This window comes from Microcaecilia unicolor, chromosome 1 (genome assembly GCF_901765095.1).
Source record: "Microcaecilia unicolor chromosome 1, aMicUni1.1, whole genome shotgun sequence".
NCBI classification, from domain to species: Eukaryota; Metazoa; Chordata; class Amphibia; order Gymnophiona; family Siphonopidae; genus Microcaecilia; species Microcaecilia unicolor.
The window spans coordinates 650,039,940-650,053,953 of NC_044031.1; the positions used below are offsets into that span (position 1 = coordinate 650,039,940).

The 14,014-nt window shown below is 46.1% G+C and overlaps 1 protein-coding gene across 2 annotated transcripts in view; it reads right to left on the minus strand.

The window, feature by feature from the left end:
* KDM2A (lysine demethylase 2A) overlaps positions 1-14,014 on the minus strand; it is a 380,937-nt gene that overhangs the window by 167,696 nt on the left and 199,227 nt on the right. For both annotated transcript variants that reach the window (XM_030185811.1, XM_030185820.1), the window contains one exon: positions 13,588-13,671. In XM_030185811.1, the coding sequence (XP_030041671.1) occupies positions 13,588-13,671 (84 nt within the window). The remainder of the gene's footprint in view (positions 1-13,587; positions 13,672-14,014) is intronic.

Genomic DNA, 14,014 nt, shown 5'->3' on the forward strand with positions numbered 1-14,014 from the left:
ACATCTTGACTGGAGCTGCAACTCAATTCTGATTCAGCATCTCGGTTGGACTCTGCATTCGGTGCAGACTCAGCACTCACCGCGGACTCATTATCTAGGCTGGGCTCTGCACTCGGTGCAGACTCAGCACTCATCGTGGACTCAGCACTCGGTGTAGACTCAGCATCCCAGTTGGGTCTGCAACTCGACCCAGCCTCAGCATCTTGCCTGGAACTGCAACTCGATCCAGCCTCAGCATCTTGACTGGGACTGCAACTCGACCCAGCCTCAGCATCTTGCCTGGAACTGCAACTCGATCCAGCCTCAGCATCTTGACTGGGACTGCAACTCGACCCAGCCTCAGCATCTTGCCTGGAACTGCCACTCGATCCCGCCTCAGCATCTTGACTGGAACTGCCACTCGATCCCGCCTCAGCATCTTGACTGGAACTGCCACTCGATCCCGACTCAGCATCTTGACTGGAACTGCCACTCGATCCCGACTCAGCATCTTGACTGGAACTGCCACTCGATCCTGACTCAGCATCTTGACTGCCACCGCTGCAACTCGCTCCAGACTCAGCATCTTGGCTACCACTGCTGCCACTCGATCCGGACAGCATATTGGCTGGACTCAGTACTCAGCGTAGACTCAGCATCTCGGCTGGCACTGGAACTTGCTCCGGACTCAGCATCTTGACCGGGACTGCAACTTGATCTGGACTCAGCATCTTGACCGGGACGGCAACTCTCACCGGATTCAACATCTTGACCGGAGCTGCAACTCAATTCTGATTCAGCATCTTGGCTGGACTCTGCACTCGGTGCAGACTCAGCACTCACCATAGACTCATTATCTAGGCTGGGCTCTGCACTCGGTGCAGACTCAGCACTCATCGTGGACTAAGCACTCGGTGTAGACTCAGCATCCCAGTTGGGTCTGCAACTCGATCCCGACTCAGCATCTCGACTGGAACTGCCACTCGATCCAGCCTCAGCATCTCGACTGGAACTGCCACTCGATCCCAACTCAGCATCTCGACTGGAACTGGCACTCAATCCAGCCTCAGCATCTTGACTGGAACTGCCACTCGATCCAGCCTCAGCATCTTGACTGGAACTGCCACTCGATCCTGACTCAGCATCTTGACTGGAACTGCCACTCGATCCAGCCTCAGCATCTTGACTGGAACTGCCACTCGATCCTGACTCAGCATCTTGACTGGAACTGTAACTCGATCCAGCCTCAGCATCTTGACTGGAACTGCAACTCGATCCAGCCTCAGCATCTTGACTGGAACTGCAACTCGATCCAGACTCAGCATCTTGACTGGAACTGCTACTCTATCCAGACTCAGCATCTTGACTGCCACCGCTGCAACTCGCTCCAGACTCAGCATCTTGACTGCCACCGCTGCAACTCGCTCCAGACTCAGCATCTTGGCTGCCACTGCTGCAACTCACTCCGGACTCACCATCTTGGCTGCCACTGCTGCAACTCGCTCCAGATTCAGCATCTTGGCTGCCACTGCTGCCACTCGATCCGGACTCAGCATCTTGGCTGCCACTGGAACTTGGCAACGGCTTAGCTAGCAGGGCCACTCGAACTGGCATCGGAGGCTCGGTCAGAAGCATCCCTTGAACAGGAATCGGAGGCTCAATTAGAAGTGTCCCAGTCCGTGGGCTGGAACCCAAAACAGACTCAGAAGCTTGGCGGGCAGAGTCAGGAAGCCACCTTCTTTCAGCTTGGGCTTCAGGAGTATCCCGCAGGGTTGGCTCCGAGAGGAGTTGGAAGCGGTAAAAGAATAGCTTGGTAGAGGGATCAATAGCAGAAACTGGGTTTTCTTCGAAACCAAGCCAGGAGACACGCCTTCTCTCTGCTGCAGCTTCAGGAGTATTCTTCAGGGCTGGATCAGACAACAGTTTGATACGGTAATCATGGAGCTTCAAAAACGGATCCAGCTCAAAAATGGGGTTGGAACTGGGATCCAAACTGGTACTAGGAGGCTCAGTAGACAGCGCCACTTGAACTGGACACCGAGACTTGGCTTGAAGCGCTGCTTGGACTGGAATCGGAAACTCAGTCGGAAGCATCCCTTGGACTGGACTCGGAGACTCGAATGGAAGCATGGAAGCACCACCTGAACTGGGATAGGAGGCTCGGTTCGAAGCGCCCTCTGGACTGGACTCGAAGGCTCGGTCAGAAGTATCCCTCGGACTAGACTCAGCTTGAGTGGAAGCGCCACTTGAACCAGAGTCGGCGACTCAGTTAGGAGCATCCCTTGGACTAGGCTCCGAGGCTTGAGTGGGAGCGCAACTTGAACTGGAATTGTAGACTTAACTGGACGCGCTGCTGGGACTGGACTGGACCCCTGCTGGGCCCAGAGCGTGGAATTCCCAAGACGTCTCCTCTCAGCGACAGCTTCAGGAGTATCCCACAAAGCTGGATTCAAGACAAGGTTGCGGTGATACTCAGAGAGTGTGATAAAAGGGTCAATGCCCGAAACGGGGTTTTCCACGATTCCGAGCAGCCGGACACGTATTCTCTCAGCTGCCACTTCAGGGGTCTTCTTCAAAACAGGATGAGACAAAAGTTTACCACGATACTTATGAAGCGTCATGGAAGGATCAAGAACAACGACTGAGCTCGACCCCATCTGGGCAGGTGATCTTGCCGGGCTCATGGCCTTTGCAATCTGTCAGGTTCTCAGGTTCAGAGCCTGCGGGGCCGGGCTCTGGAGCAAACGTGAGCCCTTGGGCTGCTGACAAGGAGCGACAGCAGCAGGCAAAACCCACCAACCAACGCTGGACAAGCACACCGGCAGGGACTGCAGGCACCGCCCAGCGAGCCGGAACACACGGACTGGAATCCCCCGGACTGGAGGACACAGGACTGGAACATACCAGACGAACACTGGACTGGAACACACTGGACTGGAGCACCCTGGACTGGTCCGTACAGCTTCACCTGCACTTAGCCACTGCCCCCCCCCAAGGGTTGAGCCCCTGGGTTCGAGTGGCCGGCAGGACTTACTGGATGACACAGGGACCAGGACTGGAAACAGAAGTACTCCTAAATCCTAAACTGACCTAAGTGCTCCCAAGCCCTAAACCAACAGAAGTGTTCCTCACAGTAAACTAACAAAAGGACTTCCTAAGCCCTATACTAACAGGAGTGACCCAAGGCACTGACCTAACAGGAGTACTTCTCACAGCACCAAAAGGAAAAGTAGGGGAGCCACAAGAAAGAACAGGGAAGCTAAACACATAAGCTAATAAAGGTGCTTCCTAAGCACCAAACTTCAGCAGACCTAACATAGGTGCTCTGAGCACCAAGCTACAGAAGCTCTACAACTCTAAACTAACTAAGGTGCCCCACGCACCAAACAACCAGAAGAGCTCCTAGCACTAAAAGGGAAGACAAGGGAGCCACAAGGGAAAAACAAGGAAGAAAAAACACAAAAACTAGCAAAGGTGCTTCCTAAACACCAAGCTACAGCTGTGCCCCACAGCACTAAACTTACAGAAGTGCTAGTAACAGAAACTAACAGGGGAGCAGGGGAGCCACAAGGAAACAAGCAGGGAAGCTAAACACGAATCAAAGTGCACACTGCACTAACACTAACCTGGACCTTTAGCAAAAGCAAGCAGGGAAACTAGACACAAAGTCAGAAGTGCACAGTGCACCACCCTAACTCAAGCAAACGTTGCAAAGGCACTGAAGAGAAGAACACCACTTCCTTATCAAGGCCCTTCCTGATGATGTCACACTCCCTATTCCCATGCAGACAGCACACTGAAACCCAGAGGGGCCCAACCCACACCAATGCAGCACCGTGAAGCACTTGAAGCCAGTACACCCAAAGAGAGGTAGAGCTAACTCAGTCCACACACACAGCTGTAGTAAAGTGAAACAATTAGAGTCATGCTGCTGGAAGCTGCCAGCATAGAGCGAGAGAGCTAGCTCAGAAAGGACAGACAAAAGAAACAGAAGCCAGCTAAGAAGCTGACCCCCAGGAAAAAGGTAAGTTTGAGAGGGGTTCTGACCACAATCATAACACACACAACATACCATACAACCAAAAGACATTTTTATATTAGGCTAATATCCTTAATACTTTAACAACTTTTAAATTGAAAAACTCAAAAATATTAAGATGGAGTCAGCAGTCCAGCAGCGAGAGGGGTGCTATCCAGTCTTTTGCATTGAGTGTCACATGTATGATTATCTCCCAGTTGGTGAGCGGTTATGTGTGTGTACCCGATGCAAAGAGCTCCTAGTTCTCTAACGGGTCCGTTCTCCTGCGGCTAGAGTAGCAGACTTGATGGAGCTGAGGGAGACAGAGAGGTACACAGAGGACACCTACAGGGATGTTGTAGAGAAGTCCCACCTCCAGTCTGGTAGCCCGTGCTACCTTGGAGGAGGGAGGTCTCCTAGAAAGAGAGCATCACCCTGGTGAAGTAGGAAGTACTCCTGAAGCCAGGACCTGCCCACCAGGGGATGTATTATTCTCTCACACCGAGGATATGTCTCCAAGTTCTGCCCAGGAGGGAAGGTTTAGGACAGCTGTTGGTGATTCAATCATTAGGCATATAGATAGCTAAGTGTCTGTTGGACGTGAGGATCGCCTGGTGATTTGCCTGCTTGGTGCGACGTCACGCGGCACCTAGATAGGTTTTTAGATAGTGCTGGGGAGGAGCCAGCTGTCTTGGTACATGTGGGTACCAATGACATAGAAAAATGTGGGAGAGAGGTTCTGGAAGCCAAATTTAGGCTCTTCGGTAGAAAGCTCAAATTCATAACCTCTAAGGTAGCATTTCCTGAAGTGCTACCCGTTCCACGCACAGGGCCAAAGAGACAGGCAGAGCTCTGGAGTCTCAATGAATGGATGCGACGATAGTGCAGGGAGGAGGGTTTTAGATTTGTTAAGAACTGGGCAACATTCTGGGGAAGGGGGAGCCTATTCCGAAAGGATGGGCTCCACCTTAACCTGGGTGGGACCAGGCTGCTGGCATCGGCATTGAAAAAGAAGATAAAGCAGCTTTTAAACCAGAAACGGGGAGGGCCAACAGCCGCTCAAAAGTGAATGATTCGGAATAAGGTATCTTTCAAAGATATCCCCAAAACAGGGAAGAGACGAGTATCCTGATAGTGAGGTTGCAAAAGAGACCATAGCAGATCAGGTGTCCTTAAATAAAAATCAGACAAAACACTGCAAATTAATACTGTCAAATACTGAGCATGATGTAACTAGGAACAACAAACATAGTGTGAAATGCCTATATGCAAATGCCAGAAGCCTAAGAAATAAGATGGGAGAGTTAGAAAATATTGCAATAAATGAAGAATTAGATATAAAAGGCATCTCAGATCTGGTGGAATGAGGCTAATTAGTGGGACACTGTCATAACGGGGTACAAATTATATTGTAGTGATAGGGTGGATCGAATTGGTGGAGGGGTAGTATTGTTTGATAAGGAGGGCCTTGAATCAAAATTCTGCAGGAAACAAAACACTTCTTGGAATCCCTATGGATTGAAATTCCATGTGTAAAGGGGAAAAGGATAGTGATAGGAGTGTACTACTGCCTGCCTGGCCAAGATGAACAGATGGATGTAGATGTTAAAGGAAATTAGGGACGGTAACAAACTGGGCAACACAATAATAACAGGTGATTTCAATTACCCAATACTGACTGGGTAAATGTAACATCAGGGCATGCTAGGGAGGTAAAATTCCTCAACGAAATCAAGGACTGCTTTATGGAGCAGCTGGTACAGGAGCTGACAAGAGAAGGAAACATTCTAGACCTAATCCTTAGTGGAGCACATGATCTGGTGCGGGAGGTAATGGTGCTGGGGCTGCTTGATTAATGATCATAATATGATCAGCATTGATATTAGCTTTGGAGTAAGTATATGTAGGAAATCCAATACATTCAAATGGAACATACATAAGAACAGCCATACTGGGTCAGATCAATGGTCTATGCAGTCCAGTATCCTATTTTCAACAGTGGCCAATCCAGGTCACAAGTACCTGATAGAAACACAAATAGTAACAACATTCCATGTTACCAATCCCATGGTTTCCCCATGTCTATCTCAATAGCAGACTATGGATTTTTCCTCTAGGAACTTGTCCAAACCTTTTTTAAACCCAGATATGCTAGCTGTTACCACATTCTCTGGCAACGAGTTATATTTCACTCAATGAATAGTTCCTCCTATTTGTTTTAAAAGTATTTCCATTTAACTTTAGTGTCCTCTAGTCTTTGTACTTTTTGAAAGAGTAAAAAAGTCAATTCACTTGTATCCATTCTACACCAGATTTCAAACCATTTACAGAAGAGAGTGTACATATGAGGGATTTGCAAAACTGAAGAACAAAGTCATGGAGCCATATGAGATACATTCTAGGATACTAAGAAAGCTTAGAGAAGTTCTGGGGGTTCACTAAAGGATATGCTTAATAGATCTTTGGAGACTGTGGTTCCACAAGACTGACTGCAACTCCAGTAAGGCCAGTGCTGGTCAGACTTCTATGGTCTGTGTCCCATAAATGGCAAAGACAAATCAGGATCAAGTATGGGTATTTTATATCATATGTTATGATTGCTGGTGCTGTGTATCTCAAGGGAGTAGAGGAAAGCATCTTAAAGTTGAAACTAGCAGTAAAATGTTGTAAGCAATATTCTTGGATTGTTGGTTTATGTATTGATAAAGAATGTGACTATGCTGCAGCAGTAATAATGTAGCTTGAAAAGACCAACAGACAAGGTTAGAAACTAAAGAAACATGAGAACAGATAGAGGCCAAATGGCCCATCTAGTCTGCCCATCCTCAGTAACCACTACCTCTTCCTTTCCCTAAGAGATTCCACATGCCTCTCTCCCATGCTTTCTTAAATTCAGACACAGTCCTTGTGTCCATGACCTCCACTGGGAGGCCATTCCACATGTCCACCACCCTTATTAATGAAAGAGTATTTTCTTAGATTACTCCTGAGCCTATTTCCTCTTATCATCCTACGCCCTCTCAATCCAGAGTTTTCCTTCATTTGAAAAAGGCTCACCTCCTGTATATTAATGCCATGGAGGTATTTAAATGTCTATCATTTCCCCTCTCTCTTGCCTTTCTTCCAGAGTATACATGTTGAGGTCTATAAGCCTGCCCTTATATGCTTTATGACAGAGACCACTAACCAATTTTGTAGCTGCCCTCTGGACTGATACCATCCGGTTTATATCTTTTTGTAGGTGTGGTCTCCAGAACTGCACACAGTATTCTACATGAGGCCTCACCAGAGACTTATACAAGGGCACTATCATCTCTTTTTTCTGCTGGTCATCCCCTCCCTATGCATCCGAGTATCCTTCTAGGTTTGACCGTTGCTTTTTCTACCTGTTTGGCCATCTTAAGATCAAATATGATCACCCCCAAGTCCTGCTTTCTTTCGTACACAGAAGTACTTCACCCCTATACTGTACTGTTCCTTGGATTTTTGTAACCCAAATGCATGATCCTGCAATTTTTAGCATTAAATCTTAGTTGCCAATCATTGAACCATTCTTCAAGCTTTGCTAGATCCTTCCTCATGCTATCCACTACCTCCGGGCTGTCCACCCTATTACAGAGTTTGGTTTCATCAACAGACAAACTGTACCAGATAGTCCTTCCACAATTTCGCTTACAAAGATGGTAAAAAGTTGGCTCAAGGACTGATCCCTGTGGTACACCATTAACATACTTTTCCTCGGAGCAAGCTCATTTACAACTACACTGTGTCTCCTTCCATTTAACCAGTTTTTAACCCAGTCAGTTGTCAGTCAGTCACTTTACTGCTCATACGGAGGTCACTCGGTTACCTGTGCGGAACTGTGTCAAAAGCTTTGTTAAAATCCACGTAGGCCAGAAAGCTATACTATGGGGATGGGAAAAGTAGTAGAACCACTGTTCACCATCTACAGTCTAGTGGACTGCAAGATCAGAGGATGCAGGTCATGTAGAAAATGACTGATTTTTTGACTGAGGGTATGTGCTGATGTGTTTTTTTCAGCAATTCCTTTGATACTTTTTGGAACAGGGTCATAGATTTGACATACCGCCTTTCTGTAGTACAAACCAAAGTGGTTTATATTTACTACTAGTAAAAAAATGCCCGTTTCAAAAGGGAAGGAAACGGGCGCTAGCAAGGCCATTCCCCCACCCTCCCTCGCTGTTCCAGACTCTGCCGTCCCTCCATTTTCACGCCCCCTTCCGCGACCCAGTCGACCCCCCTTCTCGGCGAAAACTGTCCCCCGCTGCCGTCCAGTACCTGTGCTGACGGGGGAACCCAACCCCCGTCAGCCGAAGTCCTGTGCTGGCCTTCGCGGCGTTGCTTCTTCAATGATCTTCGGTTCAAGTTCCTCTGTGTGCGTCTGACGTCAGACGCACGCAGAGGAACTTGAACCGAAGATCATTGAAGAAGCAACGCCGCGAAGGCCAGCACAGGACTTCGGCTGATGGGGGTTGGGGTCCCCCGTCAGCACAGGTACTGGACGGAGGCGGGGAATGGTTTTCGCCGAGAAGGGGGGTCGACAGTGTGACGGAAGGGGGGGGGGGGGTCCAGTGAGCCGTAACACAGGGGGAGGAGTAGGGAAACACGCTCCGTGTGCTTCCCTACTCCTCCCCTTGCTTTGGTATCAGCTGTCACTGACGTCAGTGCGTGCCTGCCTAGCAGACCACCTCCGAGGGAGGCACGGTCCCAGGCACATTCGAACGTTGGAGGTGAGAATTATTATATAGGATATGCCAATACTTTCTCTGTCCCTAGTGGGCATAAAATCTAAGGTTTGAACCTGAGGCAATGAATTGTAAAGTGACTTGTAAAGGATCACAAGGAGCCATAGTGTGAATCGAACCAAGTTTGCACTAACAATTAGGCTCCCTAATGAATAAACTGAGCAGCCTGGAAGTGGGTCTCGAGGTGAGTGGATTAAAAATTGGTTGAATGACAGAGGACAGAGCATAATGGTAATGGAAGTCACTGGAGATAGAGACAGAAAGTAAAGTGACGTTCCCCAGGGATTGATCCTCGGACTGGTTCTGTTCAATATCATTGAAAGCATTATTACAGAAGGGTAAAGAGGAAAATGTTTGTGTGACTGGTGAAGAGGAGGCTGATGGGCACAGATCAGGAAAGATACATTGGGGTGAAACAATGTGATATAGCAGTGTCCAAAGCCAGAAGGATGCTAGGTTGTGCAGAGAGGGGCATAATCAATAAGAGGGGGGCTCATTTGGAATATTGTGTTCAGTTTTAGAGAACATTATCTCAGAAGTATATAAGAGGCTACAGGTGGCCCAAAGAAAAGCAATCAAAATGGTATGGGAACTCCCACATATGAAATGAGACGTGAGGACTTAAATATGTATAACCTACAATAAAAGGTGGGGGGGGGGGGGGGAGATAGGACGCAGATATTTAAATACTTAAATAGTATTATATACAAGAAACAAACCCATTCCAACAGAAAGCAAGCTGTAGAACTAAGGGATATGACAAAGCTGCAGGAAAGAAGATTCAGAAGCATCACCAGGAAATATTTACTCACAGAAAGGTGATGGAAGTTGTAATGCCCTCCCAGAAATGAGGCCACAAAAACAGTGATGGAATTTAGAAACATGTTAGATAAACACAAAGGTGCATTAAATACAAGATGAAAACCAACCATGGGTACCTAAGCTCAGCACAGTGACAAAATAACTTTTTGCACTTCAAAGAGGGGAGGGAAGGTAAGCTACGCAGATCGCAGTTACAACCTTGACCATCTTATTAGGCAAACAATGGACCACTACCTGCTGTCGTCTACTGTGTTACTATACCAAAAAAGTTTAGACCTGTTTACTAGAGTTGCAGGACAAGAAACAGCACACTGATTTAGTTTTAGTTTATTTTATTTTGTGGGGGGTGGGAGGGGGTTCAGAGGATTAAAGTAATGTTAACAGTTTTCTTAAAGCAAACTAAGCTACAAAGGAAAACACATTTGAGCTCTATTCCATTTGCTAACAGTGCTGAAAATTCTATATCAAGTATATATTATTCTACATTATGTATTTGTAAAAATGAACATTAAGACATTGTTTTTGTATCTTTAAAACTAAAAAATATGATTATTACATAAAAGTTATCACCACCTGAGGATGCAGAGTGCTATAATCAATATATGATCTCAGGTATTTAACCCAAGCAGGTTTCTGAGCCAGCTAGACTGGCATATTCCTTTGGCACAGTGGGACCAATGGACAGAAGTCTGTAATTAGTATTTTTTCTACTAATGTAGCTGTGGAGGGATTGTAGCACATCTTAATCACAGGGCCAGCCCAAGAATATCTGACACCTTAGGTGAACCTTCATACGTACACACCCCCCTTCAAATATATCATCTCCCTTTCCCTACCTTCCCTCATTTCTGTCCTTCCCTATTTGCCCACTCCCTGTGATGACCAACATCTCTATCCTTCCCTATCATTCCACCTTAAGTCCAGCATCTCCCCATATTCCCCCTGAAGTGTTCAGTAGCTTCCCTCTACTCCTCTGTGGCAGCACCAGAATGTCTGCCTGCTTGCCAGCACAACACTTGTTGCACCCAGTGCGGGGCCTTGAGCTTCTGCACATGTTTAAGGCCTGCTGGGTCTTGTCCTTTCTAATATAGGAAGTTTAGAAGGGGTGGGACTCGTCGGACCTTGAGGCCCTGCATCAGACAAAGCAAGTGCTTAGTCAGCAGCCTAACATGCTGGTACCACCGTGGAGGAGGTAAGGCGGAGAAGAGAAGACACCAAATATCTCTGGGGTAGGACAGGGAGATGTGCGTCACCTCCCGCTCCCCCCCAAAAGGCCAATTGTGCCGCCATAGGCAGATGCCTAGTCCACCTAGAGGCATATTTTCAAAGTTCCATAGGTTTCTATGAATTGTGATTTACTCTTAAGGTCCCTAAAAGAGAACATGTAATAGCATCCTAGAACAGAAACATGTGGGAGTCACAAACTAATGCACTGATGCTCACAGTGCCTGACCAATACTGAAGGAGCAGCGCTGCGTTGGGTGGTGGTGGTGGGGGGGGGGGGTTATTTAACTTGGAGTTAGAAAAATAGCTTCTGTATGTTCAAATGTAAAAAGATGTGTAAACCCAGCCTGGGAGCAACAACAGGAAAACGCCTGTTTGAAGCCCAAGGTAGTAGCCTAGAGAGGTGCACCTTTGGGGAGAGAGTGGACAGAGAGGTCTGATCCACAGCGGAAATCACTTGCTGCACCAGTGCTGTAGGCACAGCATTAAGATTGTTTCTGGGGTTGGGTAATGGACAGAAGATGTACATACTGTAAAATTTTAGAAACTTTGGACTGGAGGACTTGCACCATATCTGGCTCTGACTTATTTGTACTAGATATCAAGTTGAGTTACAAATTAATTTGTTTTATTTTGAAAGGATTTAAGAACATAACATAAAATACTGGGACAGACCAAAGGTCCTTCAAGCCCAGTATCCTGTTTCCAACAGTAGCCAATCCAGGTTAGAAGTACCTGACAAGATCCCAAAACAGTAAGACAGATTTTATGCTGCTTATCCTAGAAATACAGCATATTTGTGGTAGAAATCTACCATTTGGTTGGTTGTGTATATACATATCTGTGGTAGAGTACCGCCACTAATATTTTGACAGTATCCTAGAAATAAGCAGTGGATTTTTCCACATCCATCTTAATAAGGCTTATGGACTTTTCATTTAGGAAATTATCCAAACCTTTTACAAACCCTGCTGAGCTAACTGCTTTAGGCTGAACACTCTCTATGCCAATGTTTATTCCAGATCAGCTGTGTTGCTGACCTAGCATAAACTCGGATTTTCGAGCAGACAGACAAAGATTTTTCTAAAGGTACAGTTCTTACTCCATTCATACTTATTTATAATTTTGCCTCTAGTTACTTGGTCCTATTACAGTGATGTAAGAGCACTATTTCAAGACTGATATCTACATTTTTGATAAAGAATATAAACTTCTTACATATTAATATGTAATGCTCATTCACATGTTCCAAACACTTGATGATCAAATCAATTTCACTGGTATAAACCCAGAAAATGCAAACCAAAAACCAGGAAACAAGACTAGTGTACAATATAAATGGGAAATTTGAACTGCCTGTTGCAGAATTTTCAGTAAAGTTCTTGTTGTTTTCATATAAAACCTGGACTGGAGTCTTTTCTTTGCATGAGAATGAAAATTACTTGCACCTAACTAACCGAGAAAAGAGAATAAAAAAAAAAAAAAAAAAAAAAAAAAGAGTAAAAGACACGGCTTAAAACTCTACAGTCTTCTGGATCTTTATCCGGTCCTGGCCTACGCCCAAGCTCAGCGAGTCAGAAGTGATTAAGAACTTGGTTGGTTTGTGATTTATTTTTGTGGCCTTGGTCTTGGGTGCCGACCTGTGAAGAGCTAGCTGGTGCCTGGACTGTATGTGTAGTGAGACCAGAGATGCAGATGATATGCGTGCTGTTTGACCAAAAGCAAGGGGGAGGGACATGCCTGGTTCATGCACACAAGAGTTTCGCGGTAAGCAGAGCTCTTGTATGCATGCGCCAGGCAAACCTGAGTTCGATTCCCACTTCAGGCACAGGCAGCTCCTTGTGACTCTGGGCAAGTCACTTAACCCTCCATTGCCCCAGGTACAAATAAGTACCTGTATATAATATGCAAGCCGCATTGAGCCTGCCATGAGCGGGAAAGCGCGGGGTACAAATGTAACAAAAAAAATAAAAAGCTGGAAGTAACGCACACATCACTGCCATTCTTCTGCGCCTTTAAATATAATCTTTTCAAAAAAGAATTTCACCTGAAAAGCATATATTTAAGCACAGAAAACAAGCACAAATGTGTGCTTTCACTTTCAGCTTTGCTCTAACTCACACACATTAGTCTCTCACTACTGGCATTTAAGGGCTTGCACAGGCCTCCTTCTGCTTCCAAGTTAAATAAAAACCAGCAGATTTAAAGAAAAAATAGTGGGAAATCCTCTCTTCAAACACCCCAATGCCAGCTCCGAGCTGGTGTTAGGTTTTAGCAGTAAGGACGGCTTTGTTTGTGTGCAGCACTCTGAGCATCGGGAGGGAATAGGAAATGACCTCATTAATATCCGTTTGACTACATTTAAATACTATCTGTGACTTTAAATACTATCTGTGACTTTGGCAAGCATGCGTTGTTTCCTGCGCTAAAGCCCTCTGAACATTCTGTGCATATTAACACAGGCGCTAGTCCAGTGCTAATTGGATCTAATGCCAGTGTTAGGTTCTGTGCATCAGCTCATAAGACCGACAAGTAAGCATCTCTCCCAGCCACCACCATATAAAGGGGAATCAATAGGGATTAAAACACACAAAGCAGCATGACCTTTATTCTCTTTTATTACTACAATAGGGAGTTGGCTAAGGGCTTAAAACGGCACAAACTCTACAACCATCACTGTATTTCTCCTCATTCATCATACCCTACGAGGACCTGATACCCTTAGTTTATCTCCCTCCAGCCACACAAAGGGTCTGATACACAAAGAGTATATCTCACCTTATCCCTCTTCGGCCACTGCACAATAGGGACCCCAGTGAGAGCTAGCTTTGGCGGATCATTGGCATGCTCCTCCAGTAATTTCTGAAACAAGACAAAGACAAAATACAGTGAGCAATCAAAACAACATACCAAATCTGTGTACTTTCTACTTGTTCAATAGCAGGCTGGAAATAAGAGCAGGCATGATAGGAATTCCTTTGCGAGCCACAAATAAACTGAAAATGTCTGGTATCGAGCTGCGGTGGGTGGGGAGGCAGAAAATATACTGCTTCTCCAAAACAGCTTTCTCCCGCCCTCCTCATGACAACCCCCTCTAGGCTCTAACGCAGCTTTAGCTCCTAGATAAAACTAAGATTCTCACAGGGAAAAAGTGAAACACATTCTAGAAGAAATGTTCTGTAAAAATCCAAAGAGTTATCTATTC